Genomic DNA, 12,830 nt, shown 5'->3' on the forward strand with positions numbered 1-12,830 from the left:
TAAATTGTTTTCCCCCTTGTCAATTACTACTGCTACTAGATGCCTATAATAAAAGTATAGCTAAGCCAGTTTGCCTGTCTCTGTTTGGACCAAGACAGTCAGTCAATCTCTAATCAGCATTTACATTGTTTACTTTCTGCCATCTAGGCAGGAATGCGTCTTCTTTCATCAGTTAACATCTCCTCTAGCAAATTAAATCCTAAGATAACACTAAGCAAGCCATCCTTGAAGAGAACTGCAATTTAAACAAGAATTGTAGTTACAAGCAATATATATTCCTCCTTTTTCCTTTCCTAGTCAAATAACTTTATAGTTCATGCTTGTTTTGGCAACCTGCATAAGTAACTGCTTTAATGGTAGGTTAAAAGTGCATGCAGAAAGGTGTTCCACCACGTGTGAAACTCGCAGGGCTATTTAATGAGTATCAAGCGAGGTTTGGTGTTTGACCCTGAAGTTTCTATTGAGTATTAAGATTGGTTTATATTGGGGGGAGGGAGGGCAGGGAAGAAAGGGCCTCGTACAGGTACAGAATTATTGATGGTTTTCTGCGATGCTTTTCTTGTGCCTGATCAAGGTACAAAGCATATGCTGTATGCCGCTATACCAATAAAATACACTTTCCTGCCCTATCTTTCCAGTGGATGTTACCATAGTTCCCATTGTGCAAAAGCTCCCACATGCATTTTGTAATTAAACAAGAAATTCAACATGGAAAATTATTTCATGCATTTGTAACTCATGTTACAGTTGTGTCCTGAGACACCGATCACACTTTGTATCAATATAAGACATCATTTAAGATCCATATAAAACTTTCTTTACCTATATTACTTGCCTTAACAACATGTCTTATTGAACCAATCACTGCAGGCTTTACAGATTTGCCGTCATTTTGCTCTTCAGAAGTACCTGCACCCCAAATATCTGGGAGTTCCACCTCTCCTTCTTCCAATGGAATAGAGGGACCTTCAAAATTTGGTTTCTCGTAGAGTATCCAGCTTAAAATAAAACATTCTGATTTGTAATGGTGCTTTATCAAGTGTGATTTGCAAAAATCATGCTCACATTTAACAAATCCTTTCATAAGAAGTACTAGTCCAGCCCCTTCCCATTTCACCAATACAGGCTATTTGCCCAACACTGCTGATGCAAGTCATTCCCAGTCTTTGATACTTTTAAAAGCAATAATAAAAACAAAGACGTCTACTGCTGAATTGTAATTTCATCAAAAACTTCTCCACCTTTTTAAACTGATGATTTGGGGCAGCAAAGAATACTGCCTACGAATACCAGACTTCTGTATGAGATACTAATCAGAACCAATTTGCAGGTCAGAAAACACTGACACGGCAAGGTGCTGCATCGCGTATAAACAGACAAGCTACTTGGATCCTGTGAACAACAGCCTGGAGTTCCACAGGGGATGGTGTAGATGTGCCAAAGACTGCTCAGGTACAGCTTCAAATACACAAGTACACACAAATACAACTTCACTTTTAACACCAGGTTGGAAGATATAACTGGATAAAAACTTCACCCATCTGCCAATACAAACTCCTCTCTTATGTTCTCAACTGAAGGCAGCGGGGTGGGGGAGAAACCAATCCCAGTTCCCCTAGTCCATGCTGGAAAATACAACCTGGTCTACACAGATCAAAAGGCTTTCATTCCAGTTCTCTGAAATTGAACAGCAATCAGTAGGCTTCTCAGCACCTCCTACTGCAGCTAGCACTTGTTTCTGCAGCTTACTATCAGATCATTACCTTTGAGAACCTCCTATTTGACTGCGCTATAGCCTGGCCACAACATAATTTCCCATGCTAGCCACACTAAAGGCCATTCTGCTGATGCTATGAAGAAAGTAGAAAATGAACTTGTTTTGAATTACTCTTAGGCAATGTAACTTTTAGAGCAAAATCCCTCTGGATTTGTCAGAAAAACAGTCAATTATCTCTACAGCACCATCTTATTCCTCTGGACATGAAATGAATCATGTTAGACCCAGCTTTAAACTTATCTACTAGCCCTTTAGCCAAATCCAAATACTGTGCAAAAACCCCTAATGTGCAGAGGATTCAAAGAGCAGCATAGCTGGACAGAAGCTGTTATTTCATCCCACACCTATGCCTGGTGAAATCTTGAAGCCCTCCAGATGGTAACACTAATTCAATTAATCAGCAAAATAGGTTTCCCAACTCAGAACTTCCTCTTACAGAGGTAAAATGCCACATTTCTTGCTCACAGGTGTCAATGTTACATTGCCATTTACAAAGCAAACTTAATATGAATTACATGCCACCTTTGTTTCAAAACGTTTTTAGATATACCAATGATAAAGAGTAAAAATTAATCTCTTACCATCCTCTGATGACTTTAACAAAAATTGTTGGTGACAGAACCCAAGAACTGCAATCCAGAACATCATGGAAAACTTCAATAGCATTTTTTTCACAGTCTGAGTCACAGTATATCACCAGCTGTGTTTAAAAAACCAAACAGAAAAACACACACCAGCAACATATAGTTCTATCTTCCTATGCTTTAAATATAGAAAGGAACAGTACAAATATTAAAATTGATCTTACCTTGCCAGGTCTGGGATTGATTTTACTTTGTCCATTTCTTGAAAGTGTCTAATAGACAGTGGGGAGAGAAAAATCACCAAAAAACACATAAAGATATTCAATAAAGATGCTCAGCTATAAAAAAATAGGGCTAGCAGACCAAAATAAAAACTAGTCTGAATAGTAAAAAGCTAGTAATAGTTTCAACTATACCTACTTATTGCTTCAATCTCTTCTTCCTCTTGAAGAACAGTATCTCTGCTATATAAATATACAAATTTACATCCTTTTTTTTTTTAAACTTCGAATTATCATCTCACTGAAGTTAACTAACCTCAAACACTAAAATCCTTCTGGATCAGCTTCCTATATATTCCTGAAGTTTCATACCATGAGACTACTTTAAACACTGGCATTGATAAAAGTACATGCTCTACCAGTGATAAAGATATTAATGAAAACTTACATGTTTAAAAATGTCAAGCCATAAAGCATGAAATAATTTTGAAGGAATACATGAAAAGACTGAGGGGGCATGATGGCATAGATATGTACAAGCATAATCAATTTTGTGACTAATGGCTTGTACCAACGTAAGTTTCCTCAAAAAGCATGAGGCTGTACAATAAGTGATAAACTAAAACATATTCAGAACAAATAAAACACACTAAGGTATACAAAATTTAAAACAATGTTGAAGTCAGCAGTAAATTGTATGATATAGAATATATGGGACAGCTGCGGTCACATCACGTCATCTTAAAACAAATAAAGCAAACACTGCAGTTATGCATTTGGCTTCCTAGCAAGAACAGAAGTGCTCTTTCCAGGGCAGGGTCTCACTCTTCTAGGAACTGTTCATACAAACAAAAGGACAGAAACACATCGTGCCCCTAAATCGGCAGCAGCCTAAGACAACCAGCGACACGTGCCAGGAATTAATGAGACCATATTAGTTAACACACAGAGCAGGCAGTGGTCTCAGGACAGAGTTCTTAACCACCACCAGATTGTTGTAGGCATCATCAAGACACGTTGAAGCATGACTGGTTTTTTAGCCTGTACTTCAGTTCCTGTTAAAACTTGCTCTGTGGTTTAAGGAATGCCAAAGCCATTGTTTTGGGCTGCCCTTACTCTTTCTTTCACATTTCCTACTAGCCATTGCATCATCATTTTCTTAGTCAGTGGAAGATGCACAGTAGGTACACATCATATAAACATTTCTGGTTCCTGTATAACTTGATGAAGACAATTCAGAGTCAGCAACAGTGACACAAAACTCCAGAAATCCTTTGGAGCCTAAAGGGATTCTCTCAAGTGCTATCTGAGGTGCATACACACTCCACTGACATATCAGGCCTCCACACTCCACTGCAAAATTGAAACCCATGCAAGAACAATATTTAAGTAGCAAAAAACCAAACCAAAACAATACTAGTCATTTAGCCTTAAATTCAAGTTTTTAAATCTAAGCAGGACCATCAGAGTAAGAAAGTCTGTTTAACTGCCAGCATGAAATCTACACCATTGCAATCTTCACCCCCTAATTTTCATCCCCACACTAATTAAAAAACTTCCCATGAGAGAGAAGTCTACATTCTCAAAACTGCAAGGTCCTATGGATGATTTCCTCCTGCAAAGTGAAGAAGAAGAGAGAAGCTACTTCTACTACCTCACTCCTTTCAGTAGAACCACTACAGCACAAAACCATTAAGCTTTGCAAAGTATCTCTCAAACTTTTACATGCTTCTTCTATTCCACAGGTCCCATTCATGTGGCTATTCAACTTTAATTTCTTCCCACAGTTCTTAGATCAGATTATAGCTTTCCTCTTGGGTGACGATAGGGGCTCAAGTTAACAGGAACAGCAGATACTACAGGACATTATTTCATAATTTTTAAAATAGAAAATACAAAAATATTCCACATTAAAGTTGCTTTGAAGGGAAAATGTAGGTCTTTCTTCACTCATGAGGATTAGATGCTTGTAATGAGACCAAGGGACAGCCCTCCACCATAGCAGCACTTTCAATAATCACTTCTATCCAGTTGTTAAAGCATTCTTAAAAAATAATGTATGTTTCTATCAAATGCATGAGACTATTGGGAACAATGATGGACAGCAAAAATAAAAAAGTCTGCTCTGTTGCTTATTTAACAGTGAAAAGACTGAATGTCTTGTTGGAAGAGGAGAGAGATTACTGTCAACAGAAGTTCACAGAAAGCATTCTACTAATTTACAATAAAAAGTAAAGTTAGCATGAGATTTGTTTCAATGTAATACAAAATCAAGGATGAAGAAATATTCAGACATACACTTTCAATTCATTTTTGCAAAGTCTCAAAGTAAGGGCACCATGAAAAACCTTAATCATGTTAATAGATGCCATCTCATTTTCATGCTTAGCCCATCAGATGAAACTGGTATCATATCTATAAGTGCACCTCTATGTGTTTGTAATCTATGTATATCCCTAAGAGAGGAAACAAAATAATGCATACAAATTGCCTACAGAAAATATAAACACTGGATAACTTTGCAGGTCGATTTTAAACAGCACAATACTTACATCCACATCTAATAAACCAGAGGGGACATTTGATTCATATCTGCTTGCCCCTAGCCAGCTGGAAAAACTTTTCTCAGGGTTGCCATAGCCGGGCATTTGTAAACTTAGTTCTTTTTTTGCACTATCTGCCTGCATGTACTTCTCCACAAAATTTGGAAACTTCATATCTGAAAGAGACTGAATTGCAAAATCAAAATTAACAGTCATTCAGCAGCTAGACAAACATTGTTTCACTTCTGGAATGTTCTTTATTACCTCCGATTTTTGAACCATGCCAAATGGCCCGGAAGCATCCAGTTGTAAAGGAGGCACCCCTGATGAGTCAGTTGCAAAAGCCGTTGCAGTGTTATTTACTGAGGTGACAGAAGGATTAAAAAACTTTTCCTTAGGTGTAGAAGATAGCAGGCTTGAGAAAAGGGAGCTTTTTTCAAGCCGTGATCTCTTAATTTCACCATCTGTACCATCAGTGTTCTCTTTTCCGTTTATTTCATGAGTAAAGACAGGTTCCTCTCTACATGACTGCAGAGCTTTGAATATGATACTTTGCTCTGTTGATGCACGCTTGGGCCTGACTTTGGCTATCGTTTCTAGGCTTTGCATTTTCATTTGTTGGGCTGGTAACAGATCCTGTGTTTTTTCCCTTCTCAATCCCAAACCAAAAGTAAATACGCTGGGATCAAATACTTTCTCTAAGTTGTCTTCATGAATGGGAGGCATTGCGAAGTGGGGTGCTGGGGACTTGGGAAGCTTTGACCTCTTCTTTTTCTGGGGTAAACAAACTGAGCTTTCCAAGTTCTTTATTGTTTCGGCAAACTTCTTCATGTCAGATGGGGAATCAAAAATGCTATCGTCTTCGGCAGATCCGTTACAGGCTTTGCCTGGGCTCTCTTGAGCATTGACATTGTGTTCTGACATCAATATACTTTCTTGATTGCTGTCATCACACTGCAGTGCTGCAAAGTTCAAATCTCCTGGTTTTCCCTTTTTATCGCCATTTTCTATCTTCTTAAATTCTGATGTAGAAACCTGATGAGATGGTAGAGGATATTTATCATTACCGCAAGGTGATAAAACCTCTGTGTTTGGCAGTATCTTTTCTTCGTTTCTATGGAATTCTGAGCTTGTGTAATTTCTTTGGTAGAAAGTATCTTGAGCGTTTTCACTTTTAATGGGCGAGTGCAAGGACAGTTTAAAAGGTGAACTTTCTTTTTTTGCTGTGGTTAATTCTGGTTCTGGTTGCTTCAGAGAGACACTACTAGCATCACTTTTGCTGCCTTGGTTAAAAAGGGATATTGCAGCTTTTACTTTAAGTTCCGTTGGCTTCCCAATATCCTCATAAGAGGCCAAGCCTTCTTCGCTTTTGCCTTTTAGCTCTGCAGTGCTTTCTTTCTCTAGTGTGCCATTCTCAAATAACTTTTGGCGACTGCTTTGCTTATTTAACATTTTATCAGGTTGTTCATTTTCTTTAGGTTGTTTTCCAAATTTCAGCTTTGCTCTGCCAACGAATGTGCTTGGTACAGTACTATTTTTGGAAGCAGGGATGTCAGTAGGCCTCTGGCTCTGGTTAGCACATTTATTTTCAAACAAGGAAATTTTGTTGGCAATGTTGCTGTTAGTTTTATTAACTGGTTTTTCAAGAGTATCCTGCTCATTTTCTAAACTGTCTTGATTTGTAGGTGTTTTAAAATTCAGTTCTATATTCTTCGGTTTGGCTGGACTATAGGAAGAAAAGTGATACAGAGTGACATGTTTAATTAATCTTGAACAGACTCATAACAATTTTCAAAACAATAAAATGTAGCACTATAATACAATTTTCCATAGACTTAGTTTAAATTTTGGTATCTCAAAAGGAATCAACTAAAAAAGGAGTAACTATACAAATGAAAAAAACACAGACTCTAAGTAGGGAGAATACATCTCAAACACGTACTTAGTTCTTTAATGTTCAGTAAAACAGAAAATAGGGCAGCCTACAGCATGTGCAATTGTCAATGTACACATGACATTAAAATTTAATAGTGTATAGGCAGAATAAATTATATGGATGCAATTCCCTAGAGAGTTTAGAAAACAAATCCCAATTCATTAAGGTGATAATGAGTTGGTTAATATTTGCATTTACCTCTTCAGTGAATTTTGAAGACATCTGCCCAGATTCTTTGCAGCCTTTACTCTTACACTGCAACCTTAAATTGAATGAAAGACATCTTCTGGCCTCATTAGTGCTGTGGGAAAAGGTTAACTGTCCCCAGTCACTGCATCACATGTGGTGTGGCTAAGCAAACACCTCATGTCAGGAACTCTTTCACTTCCTTCAGGTGAAGTTAGCTAACAGTTTAAATTGTGTAAACTAACCTTATTAATAATTTTACAAGAACTGAATTCTGAAACACTTAGAAAACTTCATCAGAGTGGATAGAGAAGCATGTGCAAGTGCACAGCACAAAGCATGGCAGAAGGATGATGATACACAGCTGAGGGTTTCAAGCCTCCTTCTTCTGAATACCTACAACCAGGAAAAATCATTTGTTCATGTCACTTCCTACTGCAGAAACAGTACAAAGAGCTGTGAAGAGGCAGGGCAGATGTCTTCAAAATTTATCAGTCAGATATAAACAATGTCAAGGATCCCCCATCACCTCAAAGGCAGACCTGTTCTCCAAAAAGCAATCTGAGAACACAGTGGTGGAAGAACAGGCAGAAACTGCCCCACATGAAAACTGACAAAGGTGAGAGATAATAAAAATTAGCTTGCAGCAATGATCTCTAGGGCCTCAAATGGTCCACCAATCAATGGATGATTCTTGTATTGAAGTGCTTTATTCTTTTTTTTAACCTACATAAACTCTGTTCACTGAGCTCTCAGGCAGCTTTTTAGCCCAAGAAAGAAGTGCGAGATTCAAGTGAGTTAACATGAACAACCCAAAAACTGAGATCACTCCTTTCTCTTCCTCCAGTGATGCATCCCTCCTCTGTCCTCTTCTTCTACCTGTATCTTTTAAAAGGTGCCACTAACAGCCTAATTACCTTAATAAACTCCTTCCCGTACCACCCTTTTGTCAGCCTATCACTTGCACTACTACATGCATTTATTCCAACTGAACAACACATACCTTCCCCATAAAATCTGTGTCTTCCCGTATGCCCTGACACAAGCAAGTTTAATGGTTAACAGGGATACTTATCAGCCACACCTAAAAATTATTCTAAATGAACAGCTAACCCCTCAAAGGTATAGTTTCAAGCTTTGCAAATTTATGCAGAAACAACCACTTCAACACTTTGTATTTGATATTCTGCAGTGTTTTTGCACAGCAGCAGCCAAACCAGTAAGACCAAAAAGCAATAGAAAGCTCAGACCTGGAGCTCCATGCAGCACAACTGGCTTCCTCTTACTAATCTTTTCATTACACCTTTTTCCACTCTAAGAAATACTGATTTTAAGTATAGTCAAAAGATGCACCTTATGGCAAGAACTGGAGTTTCTAAGCTTGTTTAAAAGGAGATGATGTTTGAGTATCCTTTAGGCTTCCCACCTAGTATGGGGTAAAAGGTTTGAAACATGGAAGATGGATTCACTTAACACTGCAAATACTTTCTCAGAAACAGGCCAATGTGGCTGATTCCTACTCCCCATTCCTGATCTATAATGCCAGGAACAAGCAGGCACAAGAGAAATACCAGTGTCCTTCTCTTTGGCTAGACCTTGCAGCTAAACTGTGGAAGCAAGCAGTTAGACCTCTCCCAATACAGTCATAAATGGAAGGTGAGTCACACATCAAGCATGCAACTGGTGCCAAAAAACATTGATGCCAAAACATCAGATTGAGGTGAGCAAAGAAAAATGGCATGTGAAAAGAGCAGAATAATTCAACAAGTGGGCATAAATGTAAAGGGAACTACAAAACCATGTCTGAACATAAAATATGACAATGGAAGCCAAATTTTCCGCTAAGCATATCAAAGTAACTACTGCCTGAGGTTTTATTTGCTGATTAAGATGTACCATCAACCTCAGTTTAGTTTCAAATCTGATTCGTATTACTTTCAACAGCTAGAAGAAAAGTATCCTGTGACTTTCAAGTTATACGGTACACAGATATAAAACAAGAAAAGACAGAAAAGGCTGTCATTCCTTACAGGGAACCCACACTTCTGGAGGTGACTGAAGGAACTGACCTGTTTTAAAATTGTTTCTAAAGACACTTAATTCCTAGAATTGGCACAATGTCACTAGTAAGAGACATTCTACACTTTTAAGGGAAAACTACTTGTATTACCAAAAAAAAAAAAAAAAAAAAAAAAAAAAAAAAAAAAAAAGGTCTATCCTATACAAAGCAAATGAGTTTGTGAGTAAATGAGTATTTTTCAACCTGAAAGGGATTCATGTGAACTATCTAACAATAAATTTTTAACCTTTGAAAATGGAAAAGTTATCTGTCCTCTCATTCAAAGCAATAACTAGAGAATAAAACTACACCTTCTTCTAGTAATGGTACCATCTCTTCCTTTCCCATTTTACAGCATCGTAATCCACATCCAGGTTTAGAGTTCACATGTTCTGATGAATGATTACAAATTATACCAGGTAAGCTGAGCATATAACTCAGGTTTGGCTGAAGAAATGGTGTGGTACCATGCAGTCACAGCCATCAGATGCACCAAGAACCTTACAGGCAACACAGCAGTCCCCACCCAGGGCTAAAGTTCCTATAGCTGCAGATAAGGCCAAGACACAGTGTCACACACACACTGTCATCACTACCGACAGTGACACAAAGAGAAAAACATGAAAGCTACCTTTCCTTTGAAGCTGTGAAGGTACAGCTTCAGAGTTTTAAGATTTGTGATCTATACTGCCAGAGAGCAAAGCGTCACCATGTACAAAAATGGCACAGTTTAACCTTCAGTATCAGGAGTTTTACATTTAGTTACAAATTAACAAGTCAGATATGGAGTATTACAAACTGTGAAAAGGAAACTGCTCCTAATGCTTCTCAGATGTGGGAAGCATAATTGGAAATAGATGTGTGTGTCTTTTAACTATCATGCTGAACCTTCACATCCCTTTGACAGTTATGAACGCTCGGGTACCTCTGGTGGGCCTACAGGATTCAATGTACTCTGACACCTATAAATAAATGTACCAGAACGAGGAGTGTAACCACACACCACCACATAGTCATGACAACCAAACAATGGAAACAAATAATGTAACAAAATCAATCCCTCTGGATGAGAATGTAACAAGAATCCAGGAAATCAATCACTGGGCTTATACTAGTGATTACAGTGAAATTTTGAAACAAATCCACTTCTTTATTAATCCTATAAACCCTGATCACCTCTGTTTGACAGATGACAATTTCTTCAAGTGTAAAACTAAAACCTGCAAAATTCTGCAAATACCTGATGTTATTCACACACATAAAAATCTACATGATTCATCCTGCACGTACTTAAGAAAGTAACCATAGCTATTCAAATTTCTGGAGCATGATTTATCATATAATTTGAACAACCAAGTTTTATATTGCATATTCCATTTCTTCATAGAATAATAGCAGAATTTAGGCTGTTTTGAAGAACACTTCCAACACATTCCTTACTCGAAGATTTTTACACACAAAATATTCAATTACATTCTGAGCTGGTTACAGACAGAAAAAATGACATTAAGGTCAATGACAGACAAGCTAATCTGAGCAACAATGACAGAGTAGCTTTTATGTACATTAAATTATTCCATTTAATGGAATTGACAAAGACATTCCCTAGCCATCTAAAAAAATGGAAAAATGAATTATTTCTAAGTCATGTAAATTACAGTGCTTGTTAAGTGGTAGCTCTAATTAAGGTTTGTTGTTTTTTTTTTTTAAAGGCAGTTCTTAATTGAAAACCATCTAGATAGGCAACAGATATATAGCTAGTGTTTCTACAGAATTCTGAACACAGATGCAAGCAAAATTACAGCTACAGGGACAAGGTAAGCTGGTTTGCTACTTACAGGCTAATCTTTGTCATGACTGTTCTGGTAGCATCCGAACTCTTCAGCTTCGAGTTGTCTAAATCAGAACTTGTCTGTCTCTCAGCTGACAGACACAGGTCTCCATTTTTAATCCCATCAGTATGCAATAAAGTTCTCCCATCCAAACCATTACCATGCTTTACAGCCTTGGTCTCATTTCTGCCTTCAGCAAACACCAAGGCATTGTCTTCTGTCTTAGCAGTCAGAGAAACTTTGGGACACTCCAAGCTGTCTTCCCCAAAAGCCACAGGAATAGCTCCTTTTTCCACTGAAGTTCTTTTTGTCACTGGGTTATTCTCTGGCAGTGCTAAAGGTTGCCTTTTTGAAGAGTAATCTTTTACCTGACCCTTCAAACCAGTAGGGGAAATGGGTACAGCATCTGACTGATTCTTTTTATATGATCTTCTCCTTGCAGAGGTTGTGTTTGAGACCTGCTGCTTGCCTTTGTCAGCTTCAGTTTTAGATGCCCCTTTGTGAGCAGATCCAACTTTCAGGTCCTGATTACTACCTGATGAAGAGGAATTCCTTTCAGGAGTTTGTTGAGGAGACCTCACTTTTCTTTCAGAGTTTATTATCTTGTCTGAAAACACCTCAGAAGAGACATCATCCTCAAAACCAGATTCTTCTCTTGCAGTAGTCTCAGTCTGGTTTCTCTCTCCATTTGGAATGTCACTAGATGACTGAGACTTTCTCCTTTTTCCAGATCTTTTACTAGCAGATTTTTTATCCATTGTGTCCAAATCACTACAATTTTCTTCTGATTGAAGAGTCACAGGTTCATTAAGGAGTTCGTCTGTTTTTCTTAGATAGATATCAACTGTTAACACTCTAGCAGAATATGCGTGTTCACTCGCTGCAGATTCCAACTCGTATGGCAAATCCTTTGGTTTTGCATGCCCAGGCTCCTCAGACACCCACGTGTTCACAAGCTGCTTGTGGCTTAAGATACTCTTTTCTAAGTCTTCATTAGACAAATTTCTCAAGCTCTTTATGAAATCTGGAGTTGTGGAATTGTTTATATCTGTGACAGATTCTTTCTCCAGTCCCAGGGTTTCCACATTCAGGCTACTCTCACAGAAGGAGTTTTTAATAGTTTCACTGCTGCCACTCCAATCTGCTGACCACTCACTGTCAGAAGAGACTCCCCTACTACTCCATTCTGAAATGGTATCATGATACAGCGGTCTCACTTCCCCACTGAAATTATATTCCTGTGCCTCAGAAACAGCACTTACGTTTCTCACTTGGCTGTGTACTTGAGGAGCTTCATGTCCTTCCTTTAGGTGCCTACAGTATACCGGCTGTGCTATGTGAGGAGAAACTGACCTCTCCCCTCTATGATGTGAAGTGTGTTCTAGTGAACTTTTGAGGTTTTTCCTTTTCCCTGTACCAAACAAATTTCCAAGTCTTTCCAAAACTGGTTTCTTTTTATTCTCTTCTCTAGAAGAATCTGGAAGGTGTGAAGTGGACTATAAAAACAAACAAACAAACAAACAAACATTTGGTTAATGTCCAAATTGTTTCTATAATGCATTTGTTTGTATTAGCACCACCTATAAATTAAAAGGACACAGTAATGGAAACAAAACAGTTTGCTGAACAATACTAGCTCTTAAAAAAGAACAAGAAAAACAAAATGCTTGAAAAACCATTAAAATTTCAAGA

General features: G+C 38.0%; 2 protein-coding genes across 2 annotated transcripts in view; one reads left to right on the forward strand and one right to left on the reverse strand.

Moving 5' to 3' along the window:
* The window catches only part of RTN4IP1 (reticulon 4 interacting protein 1), a 56,153-nt gene extending 54,793 nt beyond the window's left edge, over positions 1-1,360 (forward strand). Inside the window, exon 10 of the mRNA XM_050315569.1 lies at positions 1,331-1,360. Coding sequence (XP_050171526.1) covers positions 1,331-1,345 — 15 coding nt within the window. The 3' untranslated portion in view covers positions 1,346-1,360. The remainder of the gene's footprint in view (positions 1-1,330) is intronic.
* CRYBG1 (crystallin beta-gamma domain containing 1) overlaps positions 1-12,628 on the reverse strand; it is a 41,652-nt gene extending 29,024 nt beyond the window's left edge. The window contains exons 1-6 of the mRNA XM_050315571.1: positions 11,145-12,628; positions 5,390-6,851; positions 5,135-5,311; positions 2,586-2,633; positions 2,359-2,477; positions 836-998 (exon numbers count right to left, since the gene is read on the reverse strand). Of these exons, the coding sequence (XP_050171528.1) occupies positions 836-998; positions 2,359-2,477; positions 2,586-2,633; positions 5,135-5,311; positions 5,390-6,851; positions 11,145-11,896 (2,721 nt within the window). The 5' untranslated portion in view covers positions 11,897-12,628. The remainder of the gene's footprint in view (positions 1-835; positions 999-2,358; positions 2,478-2,585; positions 2,634-5,134; positions 5,312-5,389; positions 6,852-11,144) is intronic.
* Between the last annotated feature and the right edge of the window lie 202 nt (positions 12,629-12,830).

The sequence above is a fragment of the Myiozetetes cayanensis genome, unplaced genomic scaffold (assembly GCF_022539395.1).
Source record: "Myiozetetes cayanensis isolate MyiCay16 unplaced genomic scaffold, myiCay2020 scf2-11, whole genome shotgun sequence".
Classification (NCBI taxonomy): domain Eukaryota; kingdom Metazoa; phylum Chordata; class Aves; order Passeriformes; family Tyrannidae; genus Myiozetetes; species Myiozetetes cayanensis.